This window comes from Microtus pennsylvanicus, chromosome 22, assembly GCF_037038515.1.
Source record: "Microtus pennsylvanicus isolate mMicPen1 chromosome 22, mMicPen1.hap1, whole genome shotgun sequence".
Taxonomy (NCBI): Eukaryota; Metazoa; Chordata; class Mammalia; order Rodentia; family Cricetidae; genus Microtus; species Microtus pennsylvanicus.
In genome coordinates this window covers 1,393,658-1,419,061 of record NC_134600.1, presented here as the reverse complement: position 1 = coordinate 1,419,061, position 25,404 = coordinate 1,393,658, and the positions used below count along the sequence as shown (strand labels likewise).

At 45.3% G+C, this 25,404-nt stretch overlaps 3 protein-coding genes across 6 annotated transcripts in view; 1 reads left to right on the top strand and 2 right to left on the bottom strand.

Moving 5' to 3' along the window:
- Positions 1-140: 140 nt before the first annotated feature.
- Ppil3 (peptidylprolyl isomerase like 3) lies at positions 141-10,660 on the bottom strand. The gene is made up of 7 exons (XM_075956292.1): positions 10,466-10,660; positions 10,072-10,136; positions 8,486-8,560; positions 7,303-7,396; positions 5,955-6,022; positions 3,570-3,688; positions 141-480 (listed from the first exon to the last, which is right to left on the bottom strand). Exons 2-7 carry the CDS (start codon positions 10,072-10,074, stop codon positions 354-356), a joined length of 486 nt encoding a protein of 161 aa, XP_075812407.1. The 5' UTR covers positions 10,075-10,136; positions 10,466-10,660; the 3' UTR covers positions 141-353.
- Nif3l1 (NGG1 interacting factor 3 like 1) lies at positions 10,653-23,297 on the top strand. Of its 2 annotated transcripts, XM_075956290.1 has the most exons (7): positions 10,653-10,702; positions 12,596-13,051; positions 16,192-16,354; positions 17,230-17,356; positions 20,035-20,173; positions 21,167-21,250; positions 22,229-23,297. In XM_075956290.1, exons 2-7 carry the CDS (start codon positions 12,619-12,621, stop codon positions 22,411-22,413), a joined length of 1,131 nt encoding a protein of 376 aa, XP_075812405.1. In that variant the 5' UTR covers positions 10,653-10,702; positions 12,596-12,618; the 3' UTR covers positions 22,414-23,297. The 2 variants fall into 2 exon arrangements, with proteins under 2 accessions (XP_075812405.1, XP_075812406.1); XM_075956291.1 differs by lacking the exon at positions 20,035-20,173 and having other exon boundaries at positions 22,229-22,308.
- Positions 23,281-25,404, bottom strand: part of Orc2 (origin recognition complex subunit 2) — a 32,690-nt gene continuing 30,566 nt past the window's right edge. For all 3 annotated transcript variants that reach the window (XM_075956289.1, XM_075956287.1, XM_075956288.1), the window contains one exon: positions 23,281-25,378. The gene's annotated coding sequence lies outside the window, so the exon portion shown is untranslated. The remainder of the gene's footprint in view (positions 25,379-25,404) is intronic.

Below are 25,404 nucleotides of genomic sequence, written 5' to 3'. Positions count from 1 at the left end.
GGCTGGTTATATGATGGCTAACATTATGTTTTAAGTTTAAATTTCTCTGTTTAAGAGGCCTGTTTTTTGTTTGTTTGGTTTTTCTTTTGGCTTTTTGAGGGGCCTACCACCCAGCTCCCAAATAAATCACACACGGAGGCTTATTCTTAGTTATGAATGTTCAGCCTTAAAAAAATAAGGCATTGCTTTGTATTTAAACACTGAATAACAGCAATGGTACAGAATATGCTCACGACTGGGGGTGAACACTATGGGCCCATACAGATGTCATTACTGGAAACACCAGAAGGATAAAGGCCAATGGGCGCGTCTCAGTGATGAGCTTGCCAAGTGTCTGTCTGGGCCTGTGGTAGCTACTGAGCAAATGGGTTGGCATGGATAGTTATGTCCTTGATGTGCACATCATTGAGAGGTCTGTACGTCTTCTCGTTCACTGGTAACTTCTCCAGTTCATCCAAAGTCTCCAGACCATCTATGACCCTGGAAGAGAAGCAATGTGCTATGAGAGCTGTCCTCAGCTTGAAACAGAGTGTCTGCAGCAACTACAGTCTCCATGGGGCAGTGCTCCACTCAGTGAGACAGAGTGTCTGCAGCAACTACAGTCTCCATGGGGCAGTGCTCCACTCAGTGAGATAGAGTGTCTGCAGCAACTACAGTCTCCATGGGGCAGTGCTCCACTCAGTGAGACAGAGTGTCTGCAGCAACTACAGTCTCCATGGGGCAGTGCTCCACTCAGTGAGATAGTGTCTGCAGCAACTACAGTCTCCAGAGGGCAGTGCTCCACTCAGTGAGATACAGTGTCTGCAGCAACTACAGTCTCCAGAGGGCAGTGCTCCACTCAGTGAGACAGAGTGTCTGCAGCAACTACAGTCTCCAGAGAAGAGCACTCCACCTCAGTGAGACAGAGTGTCTGCAGGAACTACAGTCTCCATGGGGCAGTGCTCCACTCAGTGAGAGAGAGTGTCTGCAGGAACTACAGTCTCCAGAGAAGAGCACTCCACCTCAGTGGGCCTTCACTTCTGATCACGTGGCCTGGCAGGATTGTAACGTCAGTCCCATCCACAGAAGTCACCAAGGAGAGTGAAGTGGCCCTGAACCCAGGGCTTTCTCATTATAACCGGGTGATCTCAAGGACATGTATACATACCTGCTGCTATGGTTTGGAACTTGAGTACCCTCAGAGGTCCACGTGCTAGCGGCTTGGTCACCAGCTTGGGACTACTGGGAGGTACTAAAGCCTTTAAGAGATAGAGTCGGGGCTGGAGAAATGGCTCAGTGGTTAAGAGCACTGACTGCTCTTCCAGAAGACCCGGGTTCAATTCCCAGCACCCACATGGCAGCTCACAACTGTCTGAAGATCCAGTTGCAGGGGATCTGACACCTTCACACCAATGCACATAAAATAAAGTTAAATAAACCATAAAAAATATTTAAAAAAAAAAAAAAAGAGATAGAGTCTAGATCCCGGGCAGATGGCCGCTGTTTGCAAGAGGATATGAGTTCAAACCCCAGGACACCTATAATCCCAGAGCTGGCTGAGTGGAGATAGGAGGGTTTCGGGGCCTTTCTGGCTAGCCAGTCTAGCTGAGTCACTGAGAGACTAAGGAAACCACCTGGTAGAACCTCTGCCCCCCCATCCCCACACACGGAAAAGAGGTGGGGTATAGCTGGAGGTCTCTGGGTCACAGATACTATGCTTTTAAAAATGACTGTGGAACCTCATCTCTTCCCCTCTCTTGCTTCTTGGCCACGAAGTGGGGAGTTTGGTCCACCACATGCTTCCATGACGTGCTGAACAGGCCAAAGCCCTGAAGCAAATGATTATGGGCCAAACGTTCTAAAAATGTGTGTGTGTTTTTAAATATTTGTTTATTATGTATACAGTGTTTGACCTGCATGTCTGCCTGCACACCAGAACTCACTACAGATGGTTGTGAGCCACCATGTGGGTGCTGGGAATTGAACTCAGGTCCTCTGGAAGAACAGCCAGTGCTCTTAACTGCTGAGCCATTTCTCCAGCTCCTAAAAATGTGTTGTTGTTGTTTTTTTGTTTGTTTTTTTTTAATAAAAAAAGCCTTTTCTTTTTCTTTTTTAAAAATAATTTACTTTATCTCATGTGCATTGGTGTTTTGTCTGCATACATGTCTGTGTAAGGGAGACAGATCCCCTGGAACTGAAGTTAAAGACAATTGTGAGCTGCCATGTGGGTGCTGAAAATTGAATGCAGGTCTTCTGGGAGAGTAGTCAGTGCTCTTAACTGCTGAGCCATCTCCAGCCCAAAAAAATGCCTTTCCTTAAAACAAAATACAAGGTTGGAATCTAAGCCTATGCATTTGCGGAGGGAAATGCTTTTATATATTACAACTAAATGCAGCGCAAAGCAAGGATTGGGGTTTATAGACACTTACACTTTTATTTTATGTATATGGGTGTTTTACCCATGTACATTTGTAAATCACATGCATGCAGTGCCCAAGGAAGCCAGAAGAGGGTGTGGTGCCAAGAACTGTTGTTGCAGAGGGTGCAAGCCACAATATGGGTCTTCCTCTGGAAGAGCAGCCAGAGTTTCTAACTTCGGAGCCATCTATCTCTCCAGGCCAATGAAGCATGTACTTAAATAAAAGGTGTTGCCGAGTATTTTAAGTTTTGTTACATTTGTTTCTGCTGCGGAACATTTGTTTAGTGATGCAAACATGTGTTACATTCTCTTCTGTTGCATTTTATTTCATCTGTGAAGCTGTGTTACTTTGCCTTCCCAAAACACCTGAGAACGGCCAATTGGCCAGTCGCAAGGCAGGAGAAAGGATAGGCAAGGCTGGCAGGCAGAGAGAATAAAAGGAAGGAGAAAAAGATAAAGAATCTAGGAATGAGGAAAGGGGGAGGACATCAGGGGCCAGCCACCCAACTACACAGCGAGCCACAGAGTGAAAAGCAATGAAAGGATGTACTCACTCATAGGTGGTTTTTAAACATAAAGCAAAGAAAGCCAGCCTACAAACCACAATCCCAGAGAACTTAGACAACAATATGGACACTAAGAGAGACGTACATAGTGTAGAATTTTAGGACAACTCTGAGGCCATTTCTGAGGCCTCTCAGCAGCAGTGCTCCCCCCTCCCCTGGGAACCAAGGACCTAACAACTATACATGCATGTACTGAAATGTTGGGGATTTTCCATTTCCCTGAGTCTTTGTGAGTATTCTCCAAATAGAACTCAGTTATTGAATAGGGGCAAGATAACCCTCAGGTGTTGACTCAGTTCCTGGTGTTTTGACTCCGTCCCTGTCACTATTTTTAGATATGTTGTTCTTAATGAAAACAAGTGTGTGTGTGTGTGTGTGTGTGTGTGTATTAATTTGTTAACTTGCCTAAGCAATTCTTTGGTGGCTCTTAAACAAAATAAAGAAAACGAAGCTCAGATAGTGTATAACTTCTTCAAGGTAAGACAGCTGCTGACTGTTGGGCCTAGAGCCCAGGAACTCTAGCTGTCCACCAGTCTTTCCAGCATGAGCTATGCCGTGATCATGGACGTACACGGATGCACCAAGAAGACAACTAGAACACTCACTTTCCAAACACCGTGTACTTCATATCCAGATGCGGCTGCTTGCCGTAGGTGATGAAGAACTGAGATCCGTTGGTATTTGGGCCATTATTAGCCATAGATACAACACCTCTAACATTGTGCTGAAAAAGACAACCAAGGCATTAATTTAACTATGCTTTGTCAACCGCAAACCCCAAAGGTAGACAGGAACATTCTCAGCCTTCCCAATATTCAGGGGACCAAGAATCATTGAGCTAGTTTCTCTCTCTTAGTATGAATGCAAATGTAAAAGTTATGTATTATCTTTTTGTTTGTTTGTTTGCTTTTGAGATAGGGTTTCTCTGTGTAACTTTGGAGCCTGTCCTGGAACTCACTCTGTAGACCAGGCTGGTTTCGAACTCAGAGATTCGCCTTCCTCTGCCTCCTGAGTGCATGTATTATCTTTATCCCTGGTAATCGTGTCTACAATTTGCTTATGTAATCATATCTTCCAATCAATTCCATTTTCACTGTGAAGAAGTAGACACAAACACTTATTTCTATCAACGTATAATACGTTTGTATTAAGGAATAGTGTGCTGGAACGAATGATCAGGAACAAAACCCAAGTCCCTCAAATCTCTTCCTGCACACTGGACTCTGCTAGTTCCTTGATCTGCTGAACTAGTTACACTAGTTTAGGGGTCTGCTGCACTATTACACTAGTTTAGGGGTCTGCTGCACTAGTTATACTAGTTTAGGGGTCTGTCCAAAGGCTCTCAAAGGCCAAGCAGATGGCAAACTTACATTTGGGCAGGACGGAGTCTCTTGACCGAGGGCTCTTTTCTTAATGGCCACAGAGAATGCATCCGTGGCTCTTCCCCCAGAGGGGATGATCTGAGGAAGCCTCGCCTAGCTCTAATATCAATACTACTAGTTTACAAGGTATGGTACATAAGCCTTGAAAGTATATTACCGAGGTAAATCAGTCTGAGCTGTGCCCAAGTCACCAACAGCAAAGCACAGAACCAACCACAGATGGCTCCAGCACGAGGGGCTGAGGTACGAGGATTTCTCAGACCAGACTGAACCACACAGCACAAGGACTGAAGGAGGCCTTTCATAATTAATGGCACGTGTGTCTTGGAGTGTGTGTACAAGAGCTCCTCTGGCATACAGAGCATGTGAACCTTTAATTCCCATTCTCAACTCTGCTGTGTAAGACAACGGTTTTTTGACAGGGTCTCATGTAGCCCAGGGTAGCCAGATTCATTTTGTAGCTAAGACTGAACTTGGACTTCTGATCCTCCTGCCGCTACCTCTCTAGTGCTGGGCTTACAAGTGTGCACACCATGCCTTGTTCAAGGTTCCCTGCCTGCTGACCATGCATTCTGTCAACAGTAATGTCCCAGATCAAGAGAGAGATATATCATAGGCTGGTCTCAAGTTAGTAATCCTCCTCCCTCTTCTTCAGCATTTGCCTATTAACTGGCACTAGTTATTTCTTCTTCTTCTTCTTCTTCTTCTTCTTCTTCTTCTTCTTCTTCTTCTTCTTCTTCTTCTTCTTCTTCTTCTTCTTTCCTCCTCCTCCTCCTCCTCCTCCTCCTCCTCCTCCTCCTCCTCCTCCTCCTCCTCCTTCTCCTCCTCCTCCTCCAGAGCAGCCAGTGCTGTTAACCACTGAGCCATCTCTCCAGCCCCCACCATTTTTAATTTTTAAAATTTTATGTTTATGACTGTTTTGTCTAAGTCTATGTGTGTGTGCTGGCACATACTCCTACAGACAATTAAAAATAGTACAAATAAACCTTAAAAAAATAAAAAAGTTGGAGGTGCTGATGGTTGACAATGCATGGAGAAGTCTTCCTCCCTTTCCAGAAAGGCCAGCGAGAGGTGGGTGTGGTGCTGCCGCCTCAAATCCCGCACTGAAGGCAGAAACAGGCGGAGCGCTCGAGTGGGAGGCCGGCCAAGGCTACAAAGAGCTTCAGAAAGCAACCAAACAACAGAAACCCAAGATGGACGTGACTCACGTCATTTAACTCAGACTTCACGATGAGAGACTAAGCCCTTTCCTCTATTACGGGCTGGGCACTTGATGGTGGACCTAAGGACAAGCCCCTTCATGCCCTGATGCAGCTGACACAGACGCCACAGTCTATGCTGGGCTAGAACTGCCACTTACACCTGCGTATCACTCACTGAGGACGTGCACACAACAAAAACGTTGATTTATTTGTTGATATATGGTCTCACCGTGTAGCCTTCGCTGGCCTGGAACTCACTGTGTAGACCAGGCTGGCTTCAAACTCAGAGATCCGCCTGCTGTTGCTTCCCAAATGGTGGGATTACAGGTGTGCGCCATGGATGTGGCACCTGGCTCACAATGACATCAGTGTGTACTGTCGTGTAAACAGGAAGCACAGGCTGTACCTTCAGATACTCGCTGTACTCGTCCTCGAACTTCCTGCCCCAGATACTGCTGCCTCCCCGTCCGGTGCCTGGATAACAAGACAAGCCAATCAGAAGGAGCGTCTCACTAGACTTCAGTGGGCTCCATTTCCTCCCTGTCTGGTGCTTGGATAACAAGACAAGCCAATCAAAGGAGCATCCCACTAGACTTCAGTGGGCTCCATTTCCGAGCATGCTTGTTTGTTTATATGGTGTAGGGGGGTCCAACCCAGGGTAATGCACAAGCTGGGCAAGTGCAAACCACAGAGTCACATCTCCAGCCCTAGCAGAACTCTGTGCATGCATGTGTGCGTGCATGCGTGTGTGCACACACACGTGAAGAAGAGAGAGCTGTTAAAGTCTGCACTCAGGACTCCATGCATGCTACACAAGTGTTCGACCCTACCGCTGAGTTACGTATCTCCAGCATTCCCATCTTTTTTCCTTTTAATTGTTATTTTTAGGTAGGGTTTCCTTAGTTAACCTGTTGACCCTGAATTTACCACCCTCCTGTCTCAGCCTTCCAGGTACCTGAGGTCATAGACCTGTATGCCATCTGGCCTCTAGCACTTACCCCAAATTAACAGTACAGACGAGAAAAGTAAAATCCTCCCAACAAGGAGAAAATCCCCTCATTAATAACTGGTCATATTTTATAGTTGCAGGCTAATACCTCCTTCTAGAAATATCTTGCTGCTAGGTGGACCTGGTCTATATAGAATGAGTTCCAGGACAGGTCCCAAGATCTACACAGAGAAAACCTCTCTCAAATAACTAATGAAAGAAAGAAAGAAAGAAAGAAAGAAAGAAAGAAAGAAAGAAAGAAAGGAAGGAAGAAAGAAAGAGAAAAACAAAAAAACAGTGTTTTACAGAGGACTTGGGTTCAGTTCCCAGCATCCACATGGTTGGCTCAAAACCATCTAAGATTCCGGTTTCAGGAGAGCTGATACCTACCTTCCTGCTGACCTAAGCAGTCACCAGATACACATGCAGTGACTTACATACATCTAGGCAAAATACTTAGAAATAAATACACATTTTTTTTTTCGAGACAGGGTTTCTCTGAGTAGCCCTGGCTGTCTGGGAACTTCCTATGTAGACCAGGCTGGCCTCAAACTCACAGAAATCTGCCTGCCTCTGCCTCCTGAGTGCTGGGATTAAAGCCGTGTACCACCACAGCCCGGCCTAAGAATAAATTCATCTTTAAAGAAACAAAGCCTTAAACTTTGCGACTGTCAAAGTAGTTTTGTTACAGTCTCCCTGTTTTATTTTTCAGTTATTGTAGATACTTTTTTTCATATGACTAAATTCAGCTAGAGGAAAAACTCACCTGTTGGGTCTCCTGTCTGAACCATGAAACCCTTGATGTTCCTATGAAACACACAGCCGTTGTAGTAATTACTGGCACAAAGAGCCAAGAAATTCTGAAGAGAGAAAAAGAATGACTGAGAAATAGATTTGGCAGAAACATACTTCAGATAAACGTACAATCCTAGCCCCTGAAGACACTATCACGACACACATAACTATGGCTTCTAGGCGTTGGCCACTCAGTCTTCAGCAGGTCCTGGGAAGGCCTGCATACTCCATATCTTAAGGAATGGACTCTTTTGCGGTTACTTGATTCCCTACTCTTGCCTTTCCCAGCTGGAGTTCCAGTACCTGAGGGCAGGCAATGTCTCTTGCTCATCATGTACCCTAGACATGGCTGGAAAGTCTTCTGACAAATAGCTGCAGTAGTGAACACTAGCTGACTCCTCTTCCTTTTATCCTTGTCATCTCAACAGGCTGAGTGTTTACAGAACAATTCTCTTACATCTTAATTATAGTTCCTGAAAAAATGAGGCAAAAGAAAAAAGATACTGGACACTTTATGGTTACAGGAAAAGTACCTACCAATTTATATATTTATTTAGTGTGGTATGCATGTAGTATGTGCATTCGTGTGTGTGTGTGTGTGTGTGTGTGTGTGTATGTGTGTGTAGGTAGGTAAGCAAGTCCCTGTGCATATGCAGAAGCAAGAGAAGGAAGAGTATCCTAACCCATCACCCTCAAGCTTCTCCCTATGAGACAGGGTCTCCCACCAAACCTGGAGCTGGCTGGTGTAATCCTCTTCCCGCCAGCACTGGGAAATGCTGACCACCCAGCATTTTCTGAGTCCCGGGAATCTGAACTCTGCCCCTCATGTTTATATAGCAAGCTCTCTTCCCTGCGGAGCCGACCCCCAACCCATCCTTCGTTCTCTTGATTTAACTCTGACGTCACAAGTGGAGACTTACACCTGCAACCACGGCACCCCCTCCTGATAGTGGGCCCACAGAGAGCTTTCTGACTTTCCAGGCTGAATAAATCAACTTCAAAGTGGCTGTCCTGTTATATCAGAGGGTTTCTGTTTAAGTACAGGTCTCACTCTATAGCTCGGCCTGGCCTGGAACTCACGACACAGACCAGGCTGGCCTCTGCGTCCTGAGCGCTGTCCTTAAAGGTGCGCGTCACCACATTACGACACTCACCTCACACGTCTTGGGGGTCCGCTCACAGAAGACTTCTATTTTGATATCTCCCACATCTGTGTGCAACGTCACAGACTGAAAAAAAAGGAGACTGTGAGAACGGGTGACATTTCTTCCAGTAACTACAGGTCCTGTCTTATTTCTGACTGGATATTTAAGAAGGCAATCTGGTTAAAGACATTAAAGATGGCTTGTTCGCATGAAGTGGCACCGAGAGAAGTCATACTCATTTCTCCAAATTTATTATTTTTTTTAATTATTATTATTATTATTTTTTTTTTAATTTTCAAGACAGGGTTTCTCTGTAGCTTTGAAGCCTGTCCTGGAACTAACTCTTGTAGACCAGGCTGGCCTTGAACTCACAGAGATCCACCTGCCTCTGCCTCCCGAGTGCTGGGATTAAAGGCGTGTGACACTACGTCCGGCCCATATTTATTTCAAAAGGACAAAAATCTCTAAAAGATTCATACAGATGAAAAACTGGCATCTCTGCTAAATTTTGGATACAACCATTGTAATTGAAATAACTATTCCTACTTTGAATTTTTATGATTTATTAAAAACAATGGCTTTTTTGTTTGTTTGTTTTTGCATTTGGAGATTTGGTTTCCTGGTGTAGCCCTGGCTGTCCTGGAACTTGCCATGTAGGCGAGGCTGGCCTCAACCTCACAGAAAGCCACTGCGATTAAAGGCATGCACCACCACTGCACGGCTTTTATTACTGATCTTTATGTCTCAACAGCTTTAATTTAACTGGGAAAATGTTAACAAACTGATTTTTCAAAAATTGTTCCGCCGGGCGAAGGTGGCGCACGCCTTTAATCCCAGCACTCGGGAGGCAGAGGTAGGTGGATCTCTGTGAGTTCGAGACCAGCCTGGTCTACAGAGCTAGTTCCAGGACAGGCGCCAAAAGCCACAGAGAAACCCTGTCTCGAAAAACCAAAAAAAAAAAAAAAAAAAAAAAAATGTTCCCACCATGTCCTTTGGGTAGTTTATTTTGAAAAACAGAGTTAAGAAGCAATTCCGTCATTTACTAAAGACGACAACCCAAAAGTCGTCGGCATTTCCGAGTCTGCGTGCGTGCCGCTGGCCACAGTGCTTTCTCCTCTGCTCTTCTTTTCTTGTGTTGATAACTTTACTTTTTTTCACATCTTATTTCAGAGACAAACAAGAAACTATTTGGAGGTTTCCTTTTTTGCTTATTTGCGTCAGGTCTTGCTATGAAGCTTGGGTTGACCCCACTGTAGCAGCAATCCTCCTGCACCAGCCTCCTGCTTATTCTACTCTGTCCTGTCCAGCCTAGTACACACATCTCTCCCCAGCCCCCCCCCCCCATCCAGGTAAGCACTCCGCCACGGAGCTACACACTCAGTACCTCATCTAACTTCTTTAAAAAAAAAATCATAATTAAAAACCTGTAATGGGCTGCGGAGAAGGCCTGGCAATTAAGACCACTCGCTGCTTTTCAGGGGGAACCCGGCCGGTTCCCAGCACTCCCACCAGCTAGTAGCTCCAGCTCCAGGGAATCCGACGGGGATAAAAGCAAACAAACAATCACCCAGCTAGACAAATTCTGCAATACTTACCATTCTCTCTTTCTCGATAGTTCCAGGGCGACTTGCAGAGAAAACCTGAAGGTGAGTTCCTAATCCTAAAAGAAGAAGGAATTCGTTCACTTCAACCCTATCTTTCCCGCTATGCTTGTTCATCTTGACGGTAGATTTACAACAAGCTTAGGATAGCATCCTTTGAATAAAACTCCGAACATATTAGTGTTGAGATCCTACCCAACATTCTACTTTCTCTGCTCCTTTTCCTCCAAGGTTCTTTCTGCAGTCTAGATATATTCCCCCCGTCCAGATACTGGTCTAGCTGGGCACCGGCGCTCCCTCTACCCAGGACGCCGACTTTACCTAAGACGTGCGTGCAACAAACTTCAACTTCGCAGGCTTTTTTCCCCAAACCCCAGGTCTTACTAACCTGACGATCGTATTTAAAAGCGTCTTCCCGTACGCCCTCCCTATTTGCTTTTCCCGTAGTAGCGGGCACTAGTACTAGTTTACAACTCCGAACAAGTCCCAAGAAATAAAACGTAGGCGCAGCGGGATCCAGTGCACGAATCAAACGATAATGGGAAGCCAGAAACACGGGACCACTTCCGCCCACCGTACTTCCGGGCGGAGCGGAAGTGACGCAGCAGAAGAGGCTCTGGGGCTGGTGAGTAGTGGGCGCTGAAAGGGTCCCCTCGCTGCAAGGATTCTAGGGTGCCCTCGAGGAGGAGGCCAGGAGCGACCTGGGCGGACACCCCCTTGGCTGCAGGAGGGGGCAACGGCCCTGATGCAAGGATGCAAGGCTGTGCCGCGTGGTGCTGTTGTCCTGGAAAAAGCCTTGAACCATGCGTGCATCAGAGCCAGACGCGAGTGCAAAGAGAGCGCTCCTGCAGCTTGAAATTAGCAAATGGCTCTTCAGAGGGCTAAAGAGAGCTCAAGATTTCGACTCCGGGCTTGAAACAGCTCAGTCTCTCCACTGTCTCAGAAGACAGCTTTCCAGTTCTCATTCACACTAGCGCGGCTTCACTTCAAGTTCCTGGGAGTGGACGGGTGTAGGATTGGCGACTGAGTCCTCTCAGGGTCTCAGGAGACCCCATTTTATTTCAGATAATATTTTGAATGTATCCGTATTGTGTCAGAAACACAGACGGACACATTCATGCCCTCTCACAATAGGGGTTGATTGAGTAACAATAAAATCAATCACAAGGTTCCTCAGCACTGTTGGTAGCAGCTTGATAGCTGGATGAGGCCAACACACTTCCTTTCTTCAAAGCTACTATTAACTCTCAGATTACACATCACACAGTAACTATATCTGTCTATTTTGAATTGTTAGGTTGTTTTGAGTCTCTGCCCTCCCGCTATCCAGACACAGAATATGTAGGTAAATGCCCTACATATAGCAGGTAGTGCTTGTTCGGGGGCAGCTCTGGCCTTTTCTTGTCTTGACACTGCTCATTTGTGAAGTGACTGGTTTGCCTCCATTTCTTGCTCATGTACTCAGTATTTTAAGTTTTAAATAATGTCTGTGACAGGGTCTTATGTAACCCAGGCTGGCCCTGAACTGCCTGGATAGCTGAGGGTGACTTTGAACCTCAGATCTTGCTGTTCCTACTTCCCAAGTGTGACCACACCCAAGTGCCACCACACCCAGACATGTGCCACCATAACCAGTTTATATGGTGCCGGGGGCTGAACTCTTATGCATGCTAGGCGAGCATTCTATCAGCTGAGCCACACCTCCAGCTCCTTAAACATGTTCGTCTTAAGTATACGTGTATATATGTTCGTGTGTGTTTGTGCTTGTGAGTGTGGCGTAGAGATACAGGCTATTCGTGTGACGCAATGATGGGGAGGGCAACAAGGATGTAAGAGGTGATGAGTGATTGTGTTTTATCAGGCTTTTCCAGGTGACATACTAATGCATCTGTTTCTCTAGAAGGCTGTGAGGTAGGTGATGTGGGATGTCCTTCTGTCTGTGTGTTGCTTTTATTGGTTGATGAATCGAGTTGTTTCGGCCAATGGCTTAGCAGAGTAAAGCCAGACAGTGAGCACCAATTTGTAAACAGAGACTGCTCATTCGTTTTCAGGCTACCCAGACCCGAATAATCACACAGAAACTATATTAATTACAACACTGTTCAGCCTACTAGCTCAGGATTCTTATTAACTAACTCTTACATCTTAAATTAATCCAGTTCTATTAATCTATGTGTCATGTCTCCATTTTGTATATGAGAAAATAAGTTAAGCCGGGTGGTGGCGCACGCCTTTAATCCCAGCACTCGGGAGGCAGAGGCAGGTGGATCTCTGGGAGTTTGAGGCCAGCCTGGTCTACAGATCAAGTCCCAGGACAGCCAGGGCTACATGGAGAAATCCTGTCTCAAAGTCAACCCCAAAGTTAAGAGGTCAAATGAGTTAGCTGAGCCCAACCTGCTGTGGATCGGCAGAGTCACCATTTGAATCTAGGTCTTGGTGACAGCTCTTACTCCAGCTTTAGCCTCATGAGGCAGAACGGAACTGTACGTAAATACCACTTCCTGTGTTTTGACTCCAGGCACCGTTTCACCTGGTTTCTGTATGCTGCTGTCTGCACTCCGGCTCCCTACCAGCATCCGGCTCACCCCGTCCTGGGTCTGCGGTTCTTCTCGTTCCTTCATGGATCTGAAGTCCCTCCTTTCCTCCTTAAATGACTTTGCGTCCCTCTCCTTTGCCGAGAGTTGGGACAACGTGGGGTTGCTGGTGGAACCGAGCCCGCCCCACACTGTCCGTACACTCTTCCTGACCAATGACTTGACCGAGGCAGTCATGGACGAGGCTCTCCAAAAGAAGGCAGATCTCATTCTCTCCTACCACCCACCGATCTTCCGCGCCATGAAGTGTGTAACTTGGAAAACCTGGAAGGAGCGCCTGGTTATCCGGGCCCTGGAGAACAGGGTCGCCATCTACTCTCCCCACACGGCCTATGATGCTGCACCCCAGGGAGTCAACACCTGGCTGGCCAAAGGGCTCGGTGAGAAAACTTATGTCCTTCCCTATTAATGATTTCCCTACAAATACTCTGAAATTTTAGACTGTCTTCCTAGTAAAGTTTTAAATTGTTTTTAGGGAAAACAGGGTTTTCTCTTTTATAGAGTACTAAAAAGTAATGTGTTGCTTAAATTTGGTAGTTAAATTTCATTTGAAAATGTACTTATTATTTTTATATCTGTTGAGTGTTTTGTCTGCTTGTATGTAAGCGCACTACATGTGTGTAGTGCCCATGAAGGCCAGAAGAGGGTGCAAGATTCTCTAGGGTTGGAGTTACAGTCATTTGATAAAGGGCTCTAGCAGGCTTGAGCCTGGCAAACATGGGGTCAGTAGGTTTTTCCTTTTACCCCCTCCCCCTTGCTGTTTGTTAAATGACATCTCTAAAGCTAGCCCCTGAAATCCAGTCCCTTATTTGGCCACTGACTTTACTCCGAAGACAAAACACCAGGGTCCAGCAATCAGAATTCATTATTTGGCTAATACGGCCAATCACGATTTACTAACTCACTCTAGTACAGACTCCCCCCTTTTTTCTCGAAAACCCACTCCTGTGCTGGGTGGTGGTGGCCCACGCTTTTAATCCCAGCACTCAGGAGGCAGAGGCAGGAGGATCTCTGAGTTTGAGGCCAGCCTGGTTTACAGAGTGAGTTCCAAGACAGCCAGGACTGTTACACAGAGAAACTGTGTCTCCAAAAACCAAACAAACAAACAAAAACAACAACAAAAAATCCATTCCTGCAAAGAACCACCTACTTTCTTGCTTGCTTGTGCTGGCTGCTGCTCTTGCTGCTTTGGTGGCACCCCTGCCCCACCACTCCAGATTAATAAATCTCCTCTGTGCAGAGAATTTGGTGTAGGTCTGTCCTGTACCTCCCTTACAGCTGTGAGCTGCTATGTGGGTGCTGGGAATTGAACCCAGGTCCTCTGCAAAAGCAAGAAGTGCTCTCCACGGGTGATGGTGGCGCACGCCTTTAATCCCAGCACTCGTGAGGCAGAGGCAGGCAGATCTCTGTGAGTTCGAGACCTGCCTGGTCTACAGAGCTAGTTCCAGGACAGGCTCCAAAGCCACAGAGAAACCCTGTCTCGAAAAACAAAAAAAAAACAAACAAAAAAAAAAGAAGTGCTCTCCACCACCGAACTAGCTCTCTGGTCTGAGTTTCATTTGAAAAATGAACTATTGGGGATGAAGAATTGGCTCAGCAGGTAAGAACACTGTTCGTTGCTCTTAACAGAGGACCTGGGTTCCCAGCACCCACATGGAGGCTCACAGCCATCAGTAATTCGGTCCCAGGGGAACCAATGCTCTCTTCTGAGCTCTGTGGGCACACATGATATATACATATAATGCAGGTAAAACACTCATATACATAAAATGATGAAACAAATAAATCTAAACAAAATCTTTTAAGAAAAAGAAAGGAAAATAAACATTGTAAACTAGCCTTGGTGTGGCATAAGCCTAGACTCCAAAACCTTATACTTTAAACATTCAGGAAGCTGAATCAGGAGAGTTGATTTAAGGCCGGTCCGAGCTATTTAGCCAGACGCTGGCTATACATAGCATCCCACCTAAACCAAAACAAAAGCAAAATGAACCAAGGAACATTTTTGTTGTTTGTACTGGGTCTCAGTAGCGCAGGCTGGCCTTGAACTCTAGGTAGAGGATTGTCCTGATTGGCTTTTATAAAAGGCACCTTGAGAAGGAAAGGGTTTGTTTCCTCTTCAGTGTAACAGCCTGTCATAAAGGGAACTCAGTGCAGGAACCTGGAGACAGGAGCTCAAGTCGAGGCCAAAGAGGAACACTGCTGACTGGCTTGCCCCTCACGGCTTGCTTAGCCTGCTTCCTTATGGAACCCAGGACCACCTACCTACTCAGGGTCCTGGGTTTTCCTACATCAACACTTAATCAAGAAGATGCCCCTCAGACTTACCCACAGGCAATATGATGGAGGCATTTTTTTTTCAGTTGAGGTTTCTATTTCCCAGGTGACCTTGGCTTGTGTCAAGCTGACAAAACCTAGCCAGCACCAGCAGGCTATGGCATCACTTGGGATGAGCAAGCGGAGCATGGGTCTTCGTTGCTAAATGTCTTCATGATTGTTCAGTCAGATTACACAGAGTCCACACCCCAGCATGCGCAGGAGATGCTGGGCAAAGTCGTGTTACATGGGTTCGCTACATAGACACCCAGGCTTTGCTCTGGTTTGTTGTTGTTTTTATTTATTTATCTTTGTTATTGTGTGACTGTGGGCGCTCACAGTTGTGGAGGTCAGGACAACTCTCAGGAGTGGATTCCCTCCCCTCCCACCGTGGGTTTCTGGAAGTGAACTCAGGTCCTTAGACTCACGTGACAGTTACCTTTACCCAGTGAGTCATCTGCCCTCCCCCACCTTAGCTGGAAAAGGGCCTCAAACTGGAGATCCTCCTGCTTCAGTTTCCCGGTGCTAAGGAGAAGCATGCTGACCACACCCTGCAGTGTCAGGATCTCCCCGATGCTTGCATCCAGCACAATCAGGATTCTGGTATATATTTTGGGCTAAAGCAATTATGTTGTTGTTTTGTTTTGTTTGTTGGATGTTTTTTGTTTTGTTTTTGAGACAAAACACACAGTCTCCTGGGGAAGGCTTGGCTGACCTGGAACTCACTCTGTTGACCAGGCTGGCCTCCAACTCCTGGAGAGCCTGTGCCTCTCCCTCCCCAGTTCCGGGACTAAAGGCGTGTGCACCACACCTGGCCTTGGACTGAAGCCTCGACAACACAATGGTCTTTATAAAGTGTTCAACACATAAGGACTTGTGATCTATACTTTGGTTTGAATGACCAAACAGTGGATAATTTAAAAAAAAAATCAGTGTTTCTGTTTCTTTCCTTTTTGTATAGAATTTCCTGAAATATGAATCTTTTTAGCAAATAATTGTGAAAATAGATTTTATTTTATATGTCCAGACCAAATCTTTAGATTATTGTGACTGGTAATGAGATCTAATGGTTATGTATGTATGTTCACATATATACAGGAAAATGAATTCTGATACATTTCATACAGATTTTACATAGAGTAGTTTATCTCTTTAGTTCCAAAGCGCTGCAAAAGCCTTGACTTCCCCATAACTTTTTCTTCAGGAGCTTGCAGCACAAGGCCCATCCACCCTTCCAAAGCTCTCACCTGCCCCACAGAGGGAGCTCACCGACTAGAAGTCAATGTGAGCCACACCCAAGATCTGGACAAAGTCATGTCTGCGGTGAAAGGAATTGGAGACGTCTCTGTCACTTCTTTTCCCGCTAGGTACATTGTATATGCCTCCGTTTAAAATTGTTTTATATTATTTATTTAGCGTGTGTGTGTTTGTATGTACATGTGCATACCGTGACAGATGTGTGGTGGTCAGAAGATATCTTAGGGGAAGGAGGCTCCAAAGGATAAAGCCATGCTGACTTGGCAGTAAGCGTCTTTACCCACTGAACCATCTCGATCCCCTTTCTCTGCTTTGTTTGCTTTAGTTTCCCTTTGAGACAAGGTCTCAGGATGTATGCGGGCTGGCCGCAAACTCCTGCCCTGGCCTCCAAGTGTTGGGTGAAAGAGAAAACCTGCTCCTGCAAAATGTCCTCCGATCTCCACACGTCCAAATGATGTCAGGGGTCCTGACACAGCCATGGTGTGAGAACACGGTTCCCTGTGATGTCAGGGGGTCCAGAGACAGCTGTGGTGTGAAAACACCATTCCGTGTGATGTCAGGGGGTCCAGAGACAGCTGTGGTGTGAAAACACCATTCCGTGTGATGTCAGGGAGTCCTGAGACAGCTGTGGTGTGAGAACACAGTTCTGTGTGATGTCAGAGGGTCCCGAGGCAGCCGTGGTTTGAGAACACCGTCCCGTGTGATGTCAGGGGTCTTGAGGCAGCTGTGTTTTAAGAACACCATTCCGTGTGATGTCAGGGGTCCTGAGACAGCTGTGGTGTGAGAACACTGTTCCCTGTGATGTCGGGGTCCTGAGGCAGCTGTGGTGTGAGAACACCGTTCCCTGTGATCTCAGGGGTCCTGACAGCCGTGGTTTGATTGGCTGGGATTAAACAAGTTCTGCTGATCACATCTTGGTTTCATATAAATCTTTACAGCAGGTATAGACTGTCGGGTATTTAAAATACAGCTGGTTTTCCTCTAGGCGAGATGGTGAGGAAGAGACACGGATCAGCCTGAACTGTACTCAGAAAGCCCTGATGCGGGTGCTCACCTTTCTCTCCCAGAACCAACAACTTTATGAGAAAACGGAAATTCTGTCCCTGGAGAAGGTAAGATTTCTTTTTGTCCTCTTACTGCTCTGCATTTTTAAAATTGTTTTTGTTGAGCTATACACGTTTTCCCATTCCCTCCCTCCCGCCCCCCACACTCCCAATTTACTCAGGAGATCTTGTCTTTTTCTCCTTCCTAAGTGGATCCATGTGTGTCTCTTAGGTTCTCTAGTTTCCCTGGCATTGTGATTTGTGAGCTGGTTTTCTTTGCTTTATGTCTAAAAACCACTTAAGAGTGCATGTGATAATTGTCTTTCTGTGTCTGGGTTACCTAAGTATGGTTTTTTTCCTAGTTCCATCCTACCACTGAGTAGTATTGTGTAAATGTATCACATTTTTCTTATCCGTTCTTTGGTCGAGGGGCATTTAGGTTGTTTCCAGGTTCTGGCTATGACAAACAATGCTACTATGAACATAGTTGAGCACATGTCCTTGTGGTATGATTGAGCATCCTTTGGGTGTATACCCAAAAGTGGTATTGCTGGGTCTTGAGGAAGTTATTTCCTAATTTTCTGAGAACTCGCCACACTGACCTCCAAAGGGGCTGTACCAGCTTGCACTCCCATCAGCAATGCAGCAGTGTTCCCCTTTCCCCACAACCTCTCCAGCATAAGTTGTCATCAGTGTCTTTGATGTTTGCCATTATGACAGGCGTAAGATGGAATCTCAGAGTTGTTTTGATTTGCATTTCTCTGATGACTAAGGATGTTGAGCATTTCCTTAAGTGTATTTCAGCCATTTTAGATTCTTCTGTTGAGAATTCTCTGCCTAGGTCTGTACTCCATTTTTTTAAATTGGATTATTTGGTATTTTAATGTTTAGTTTCTTGAGTTCTTTATGTATTTTGGAGATCAACCCTCTGTCAGATATGAGGTTGGTGAAGATCTTTTCCCATTCTGTAAGCTTTCATTTTGTCTTGTTGACCGTATCCTTTGCCTTACAGAAGCTTCTCATTCAGGAGGTCCCATTTATTAATTGTTTCTCTCAGAGCCTGTGCTACTGCTGTTACGTTTAGGAAGTGGTTCCCTGTGCCAATGTGTTCAAGTGTACTTCCCACTTTCTCTTCAATCAGGTTCAGTGTAACTGGATTTATGTTGAGGTCTTTGATCCACTTGGACTTGAGTTCTGTGCATGGCAATGGATCTATTTGCATCCTTCTACATGTCGACATCCAGTTATGCCACACCATTTGTTGAAGATCCTTTCTTTTTTTCCACTGTACAATTTTGGCTTCTTTGTCAAAAATAAGGTGTTTGTATGAGTGCAGAAGATATAAAATAATCCCACACTAGTTCAGTGGACAGCCTTGTCTTGTTCCTGATTTTAGTATAATCGCTTTGAGTTTCTTTGTATTGTTTTCTTTGTATCTATTTTATTGATTTCAGCTCTCAATTTGATTATTTCCTGCTGTCTACTCCTCCTGGGTGAGTTAGCTTCTTTTTGTTCTAGAGCTTTCAGGTGTGCTGTTAATTCGCTACTGTGGTATTAACTTTCCTCTTGGCACTGCTTTCATTGTGTCCCATGAGTTTGGGATGTTGTATGGTCTTTTTCATTGAATCTTAGGAAGTCTTTAGTTTAAGTTCAGTTTCATGGAAACTAAACAATGCTCAACTGAATCACCACTGGGTCAGGGAAGAAATAAGAAATTAGAGAAGGCCAACATTGGCTCCCCAGAGAATGTCATTGTTGTTCAATTTTAAGGGGTATTTAATCTTTTTATCTTTAAATATGTCCATTGGATTTTTAGTACACCTAATACAGCATTAAGCTCTATTAGTTCAAAAAAAAAAGAAAGAAATTAGATTTCCTATGATTCAATGAAAATGAAAACACAAAATATCTAAACTCATGGGACAGTATGAAAGCAGTGCTAAGAGAAAAGTTCATAGCACTAAATGCCTAAGTAAGGAATTTGAGGAAATCTTACACTAGTGACTTAATAGCACACTTGAAAGCTCTAGATCAAAAAAAGCAAACCCACCCAGGAGGAGTAGACAACAGAAAATAATCAAACTGAGGGCTGAAATCAATAAAATAGAAAAAGAGAACAGTACAAAGAATCAATGAGACAAAGAGTTGGTTCGAGAAAAATCAATAAGATAGACAGACAGACAAAAAAATAAATCCTGTAGCTCCACGTCTGGTCTCAAAGGCCTTAAATGACTCCTCCCTATGGCTTTCCTGATTACGACACTCTTCTCTTGATTCCACCAGGTGAGGATAAGACCACCACCACATTTTTTAAAAGATTTATTTATTTATTCTGTATAGTGTTCTGCCTGCATATATGCCTTTATGCCAGAAGAGGGCGCCTGCTATCACTATAAATGGCCGTGAGTTACCAGGGAGGAAGATTCCTTGCCATCCGCAGAAGCTTGGATGGTTGTTGCTTTTCAGGAAAAGAAAATGCCTTGGGAGTTTTCACAAGTCGGAAGCTTAGCCCGGTGGGGGCCTCTAACAGTAGCACCTACCTCAAATTTAAAAACTTAGTTTTGATTATGTGTTAAATACCAAGCAGGGTGTGAGCTCCCAAAAGTTAGCGTTTTTGTAGGTTTGCACCCCAGGCTTCAGCTTAAGCTACCACGAGCTTCTGTACACAGACCTTACCGATTCCCGTTGTTCTATGCATCCCTTAGGACTGGGCATAGATAAAGCTTCTGACTTGTGTTTCTCTCCAGCCTTTGCTTCTGGATACTGGAATGGGACGGCTGTGCACACTGGATGAAGCCGTCTCCCTGGCAACAATGATAGAGCGGATCAAAGAACACCTAAAGTTATCTCATGTTCGCTTAGCTCTCGGAGTAGGGAAGACCGTAGGTAAACGTCTTTCATAGCTAGCAGATCGACAGTGACTTGGACAAACTTTGGTTTTGGTTATTTTTGACACCTGATCTCAGAGCATAGGATGGCTTCAGACTCTGTCGGCCTCTGTCTCCCAGGGGCTGGGGTTGCGGTGCACCGCTTTTATTCATGTAAGTGGTAGAGAACACGTCACTCAGGGAGACAGTGGGTCTACCTTGTCAGCCAGGGTGGGCTGAGCTATAATGTGGGATACATCTCCCTAGCCTAAATGATAAAGTGTATTTCTTAGTTTTCTGTGTTCATCTCCAGTCAGCACTGGACGTCTGTGATTTTGTTGCAAAGGGAACAGAGGGTTTGAAATCATCAGGTAACAGTTCTAGACCTGCTGGGTGTGGCGGTCCATGCCTTTACTTCTAGCACCTGGCAGAAGCAGGCAGAGCTCTGAGCTGTGTCTGTGTGAGTTCAGCTAAGGCTACACCCCGAGAGCCTGTCTTTAAGAAAGAGGAGAGGAAGAGGTGCCTAACACATTTCTAACAGCCTGTTTTTGTTGTTGTTGTTTGTTTTGTTGTTGTTGTTTGGTTTTTCGAGACAGGGTCTCTCTGTAGCTTTGGAGCCTGTCCTGGAACTAGTTCTTGTAGACCAGGCTGGCCTCGAACTCATCTCCCTGCCTTTGCCTCCTGAGTGCTGGAATTAAAGGTGTGCGCTACCACCGCCCAGCTGTTGTTTTATTTTTTTTAAGACAGGGTCTCACAGTGTAGCCCCTGGCTGTCCTGAAACTCTGTAGACCAGGCTGGCCCTGAACTCACAGAGATCCCCCTGCCTCTGCCTCCTGAGCTTAACAGGCTTAAAGGTGTGCCCCCTTACACCCATCTTTAAATCAACACAGAGTGATTCGTACCCTGGTGAAGAGACTGGTCAGTCTGCTTTAGGGTTAGGATTCAGCACAGATGGTAGCACTGAGCTGAAAGTGAATGTCTCTCTGTAACGCCTCTTGTTTTTGTCTTGAAGAGTCCCCAGTCAAAGTTGTGGCCCTGTGCGCTGGTTCTGGGGGCAGCATTCTACAAGGAGTGAAGGCTGACCTTTACCTCACAGGTAGGACAACTTCTGGATCTCTTCCTCAACCTGGCTTTGTTCCTTTGTTTCGTTTTGTTTTTTGTTTTTCGAGACAGGGTTTCTCTGTAGCTTTGGAGTCTGCCCTAGAACTACCTCTTGTAGACCAGGCTGGTCTTGAACTCACAGAGATCCGCCTGCCTCTGCCTCCTGAGAGCTGGGATTAGAGGCATGCGCCACCACTGCCCAGCCACAATAACCAACAAGGCATTTTATTTGTTGACAGGGTTTCCTATAACCCAGGATTAGCCTCCAGCTATTAGCTGAGGCTGGCATGGACTCTTGATCCTTCTGCCTCAGCCTCCACGTTCTAGGATTACAAGTACACTGCCATCCCTGGCAGCATTTTGCATCAATCAAAAAAAAAAAAATATATATATATATGTAACACAAGCATAAGAGGGAAATTCCACACCTGGACTCATGTGACATGTTACAGTAAAAATGCTGGCACATTCAGAATACCGTATGATACAACCTTCAGGCCGAGAGGATGAAGTACAGCGGAATTTCATGTTTGGGCTACACGCTTGCTTTGCAAACCTGGATGATTGGCCTTCAATCCCGGATGCCACAAGGGGAGGAGAGAACCGACTTCTGAAAGCTGGTTTCTGACCTCCATGTGCGCGCGCGCACACACACACACACACACACACACACGCTCACACACCCTGTGCCGTCTCTCCTGTCCCAGTCCTGCATACTTTCCCCTGAACATAGACTCAGCACCATAAAGTGATAAGTAGTTTGGACTTTTTCTTTACCTGTTCTGGGCAGCGCTCAAGAGGCAAGCATTCTACATCTGACTGCATCATGAGCCTGCGGTTTCTGTGCTCAGGAGCAGTGGGGCATTGCGTTCATTCATTCAGAATACAGACACAGGCTTTTCTGCTGCGGTGGTTCAGGGTGCACAGATCCCATGTCTGATAGTTAAGAAGTTGCTCGTTCCTCTTTCGCCAGGTGAAATGTCCCACCATGATGTCCTGGATGCGGCTTCCAAAGGAATAAATGTCATTCTCTGTGAACACAGCAACACTGAACGAGGCTTCCTTTCCGATCTGCAGGAAATGCTGGGTGCTCATTTGGAGAATAAGATTAATATCATCCTGTCTGAGACAGACAGGGACCCTCTTTGCGTGGTTTAGAGAGCAGAGGGAGTCAGAGACACAAGCTGTGCACCATTTGGGTGGAAACAGGGATGTGCAGGGAGAGTTACGGTGCTGTCGTCCTCCTGCAGAAGCGGGCTCCAAAGACGTCGTCCAAGTTCATCAGTAAGGTTCCAGATGGTATAGCTCACAAGGTAAAGAGTGCAATAAAGACACATGCTCACTATAAACTCTTGGAAAAGGCAACTAAAACCTGGATATCACTAGGCGCTTTTGTTTGATTGTTTAATGTGACAGAATCTCTAACCCAGGATAGCCTCCAGTGCACTACTTAGCTGAGGCTGGCCTTGGACTTTGGATGCTCATGTATGCATTCAACACCTCTGAAGTAGCTCTGTATACATGGGATGTCCGTCTCAGTAATCTCTGCCCTCGGATTAATCTTAAACACCATTTAAAAACAGATGTGGAGGGCTGGAGAGATGGCTCAGAGGTTAAGAGCACTGACTGCTCTTCCAGAGGTTCTGAGTTCAATTCCCAGCAACCACATGGTGGCTCACAACCATCTGTAATGAGATCTGGCGCCCTCTTCTGGCCTGTAGATGTACATGCAGGCAGAGCACTCTATATATAAAATCTTTTTTAAAAACTGGATTTGATTTTTTTTTTCCTAAGTGGCATTTTTGGGTGATGAAGTAAATCTGTGTGCTAAGTTAGGCATCAGAAATCTTTTTAAAAAATATTTTAAAAACCCACTGGTGATCACTATCTATATTCGTACTTATTCCTATAATTTTGGGGTTTTTGGTGGTGAAGGGATCAAACTAAGCACCTTGTACAATTACTGCTCAAGCTGGCAGCATAAACCTGGAAGAGTGGGGCCTAAAAATGAGGCAGAATAAAGTCTCATGCAATAGGCAACTTTATTTAGAGACTCAGACAATTTAGACTTTGAGAGTTAAGCAGAGTCACCTGAGTAAAGTGTACAATCACATGGAGAAATGGCACATGGCAAAAACTTTTTCATAGAGGCATATGAACAATAACAATAGCCAGCTGCAATAGTTTTGTGTTTTTTGCAAAAAAAAAAAAGAAAGAAAAAAAAACAAGCAAAAGAAACCCGATTCTTGTCTTGTTTTATTGAAGTATTCTCACAAGCACTCAGAATTCCCCTTGTACAACTCTATTCTTATACTCTCTGTCTCTCTGTCTCTCTCTCTCTCTCTGTATAAATAATCCTAGTTGTTCTGGAACTCACAGAGATCCGCCTGCCTCTGCCTCCCAAGTGCTGGGATTAAAGGTGTGCACCACCACCGCCTGGCTGTACAGCTGTATTCTTGAACTGTGTTCCACATTATGAATGGAAGGTCGCGTGTTCTAACTGATCTCCAAAGTGACTTGTAGTTTTGTTGCTGATTAATGGTGTTCAACACTCAGAATAGAAGTAGTGATTGTCACACAGCATTTCCTGCAGGTGTTCTACAAGCCAGATGCAGAAAGACACATTCTGCATGCCCTCTCTTAGAAGAACCTAGAACGTGTGTGTGCGTGAGTGTATGTGTGTGCACGTGCTTGTGCACATGCAGGTCATAAAACCAGAAGGGGAAGAGACAAGATGAAGAGATTTTTAAGGACAAGGAGGGTAATGGGATGCATGAGATAATAAAGCAGAAGAGGGAGAGAGGGGGGATGGCTATTGGGGATCAAGGAGGACCAAGTACAATGATTTATACATATATGGAAATGTGTGTGTATACACACATACATACATACACACGTACATACACACACGCATATACATACATACACGCATACACACATACATATGGAAATGCCATAAGGAATCCAACACCTCTGCATGCTAGCCTAAAAATTAAAACAAAAACAAGAAAAGAGTTCGCCTGGTGAATTACACCTCCAGCCCAGAAGCAAATCAGGCAGGAATTATAACTTCAAGTTCCTACACCTCCTAGACAGGAAGGAACAGAGCTGCTCAGGGAAATGAGTAGATAGTTAATACGCCACTGTGCCCACGAGAGCTGTAAGATGCACTCAGAATCCCTTTTCAAACTCTTCAAAACAACTAGCATTATAAAAGGACTATACATTCTGGTCTTTTATTTATTATTAGTAACATCTAGTAAAAAAAAAGAACATGAGGACCTGAATTTGAACCCCAACTCTGACGCAGAACTCTGGGCATGTCTATGATGCCCTAGCTACACTGGCAGGCAGAGACGGCTGACTCATGGCAGCCCATCTAGCCTAAAAGGAGCCTCTGATTCACTGAGACCTTGTCTCAAGGTAATAAGGAAGAAAGTAAAAGACACTTAGCATCTTACTCTGGCCTCTGCACAGAAGCACACGCACGCATGCATGCATGCACACACACACACCACAGAAAGCAAAGTGCAAACCAGCAAGTCTCATGTGATCACTGTGTATTTATTTAGCGGCTGCTGTTTTCTGAAGCAGGCATCGCTGTGGCTCAGACTGACCTGGAACTCGTGCTTCCTCCCTCCCCTTCTAGTGTTGGGATCACAAATGTGAGCTCATGTCTTGCTACTGTTGTGTGGGAAGGAAAGAAGCAGTCTGCCTGCCTCTGAGTCCTGACAGTGGGATTACAGGCGTGTGCCAGATATGCCTGCGTGCTGTTTAAGAAAATAAAAACTGTCAATGTACAAGAATAGTGAAATGTTTTTATCTTCTACTGTCCTGAGAACAATTATTAACGTGTAAATTGGGATTTTATTTTTAAGCCTGGCTTCCCGTTTGTATCATAAAATCAAGGTGATGGTAGATACCAACTGAACTAAATATGCTGTGTTGGTTGGCACACGCCCTATCGGTTCCTTACACTTCTCCCACCACCTCAGTTTAACAGTCCCACCTGTCCCGGGCATGTGTAGCGGGTCATCTCAGCCCACTGGATACCTTTATCACTTCAGAGAAAGCAGGTGAAGCCCGCCCTCCTGACGAGCTCCGTGTGACCCCATCTTTATCACTTCAGAGAAAGCAGGTGAACCCGCC

Bases quoted from the DNA above. Each gene is read 5' to 3' on its own strand.
- Nif3l1 (XM_075956290.1), top strand. From the start codon at position 12,619: ATGCTGCTGTCTGCACTCCGGCTCCCTACCAGCATCCGGCTCACCCCG. The intron at 16,355-17,229 runs GTACATTGTATA...GTTTTCCTCTAG, and splicing joins GTCACTTCTTTTCCCGCTAG to GCGAGATGGTGAGGAAGAGA. The intron at 17,357-20,034 runs GTAAGATTTCTT...GTTTCTCTCCAG, and splicing joins AAATTCTGTCCCTGGAGAAG to CCTTTGCTTCTGGATACTGG.
- Ppil3 (XM_075956292.1), bottom strand. The intron at 7,397-8,485 runs GTGAGTGTCGTA...TTCTCTCTTCAG, and splicing joins GGACCCCCAAGACGTGTGAG to AATTTCTTGGCTCTTTGTGC. The intron at 6,023-7,302 runs GTGAGTTTTTCC...CTTGTTATCCAG, and splicing joins TCAGACAGGAGACCCAACAG to GCACCGGACGGGGAGGCAGC.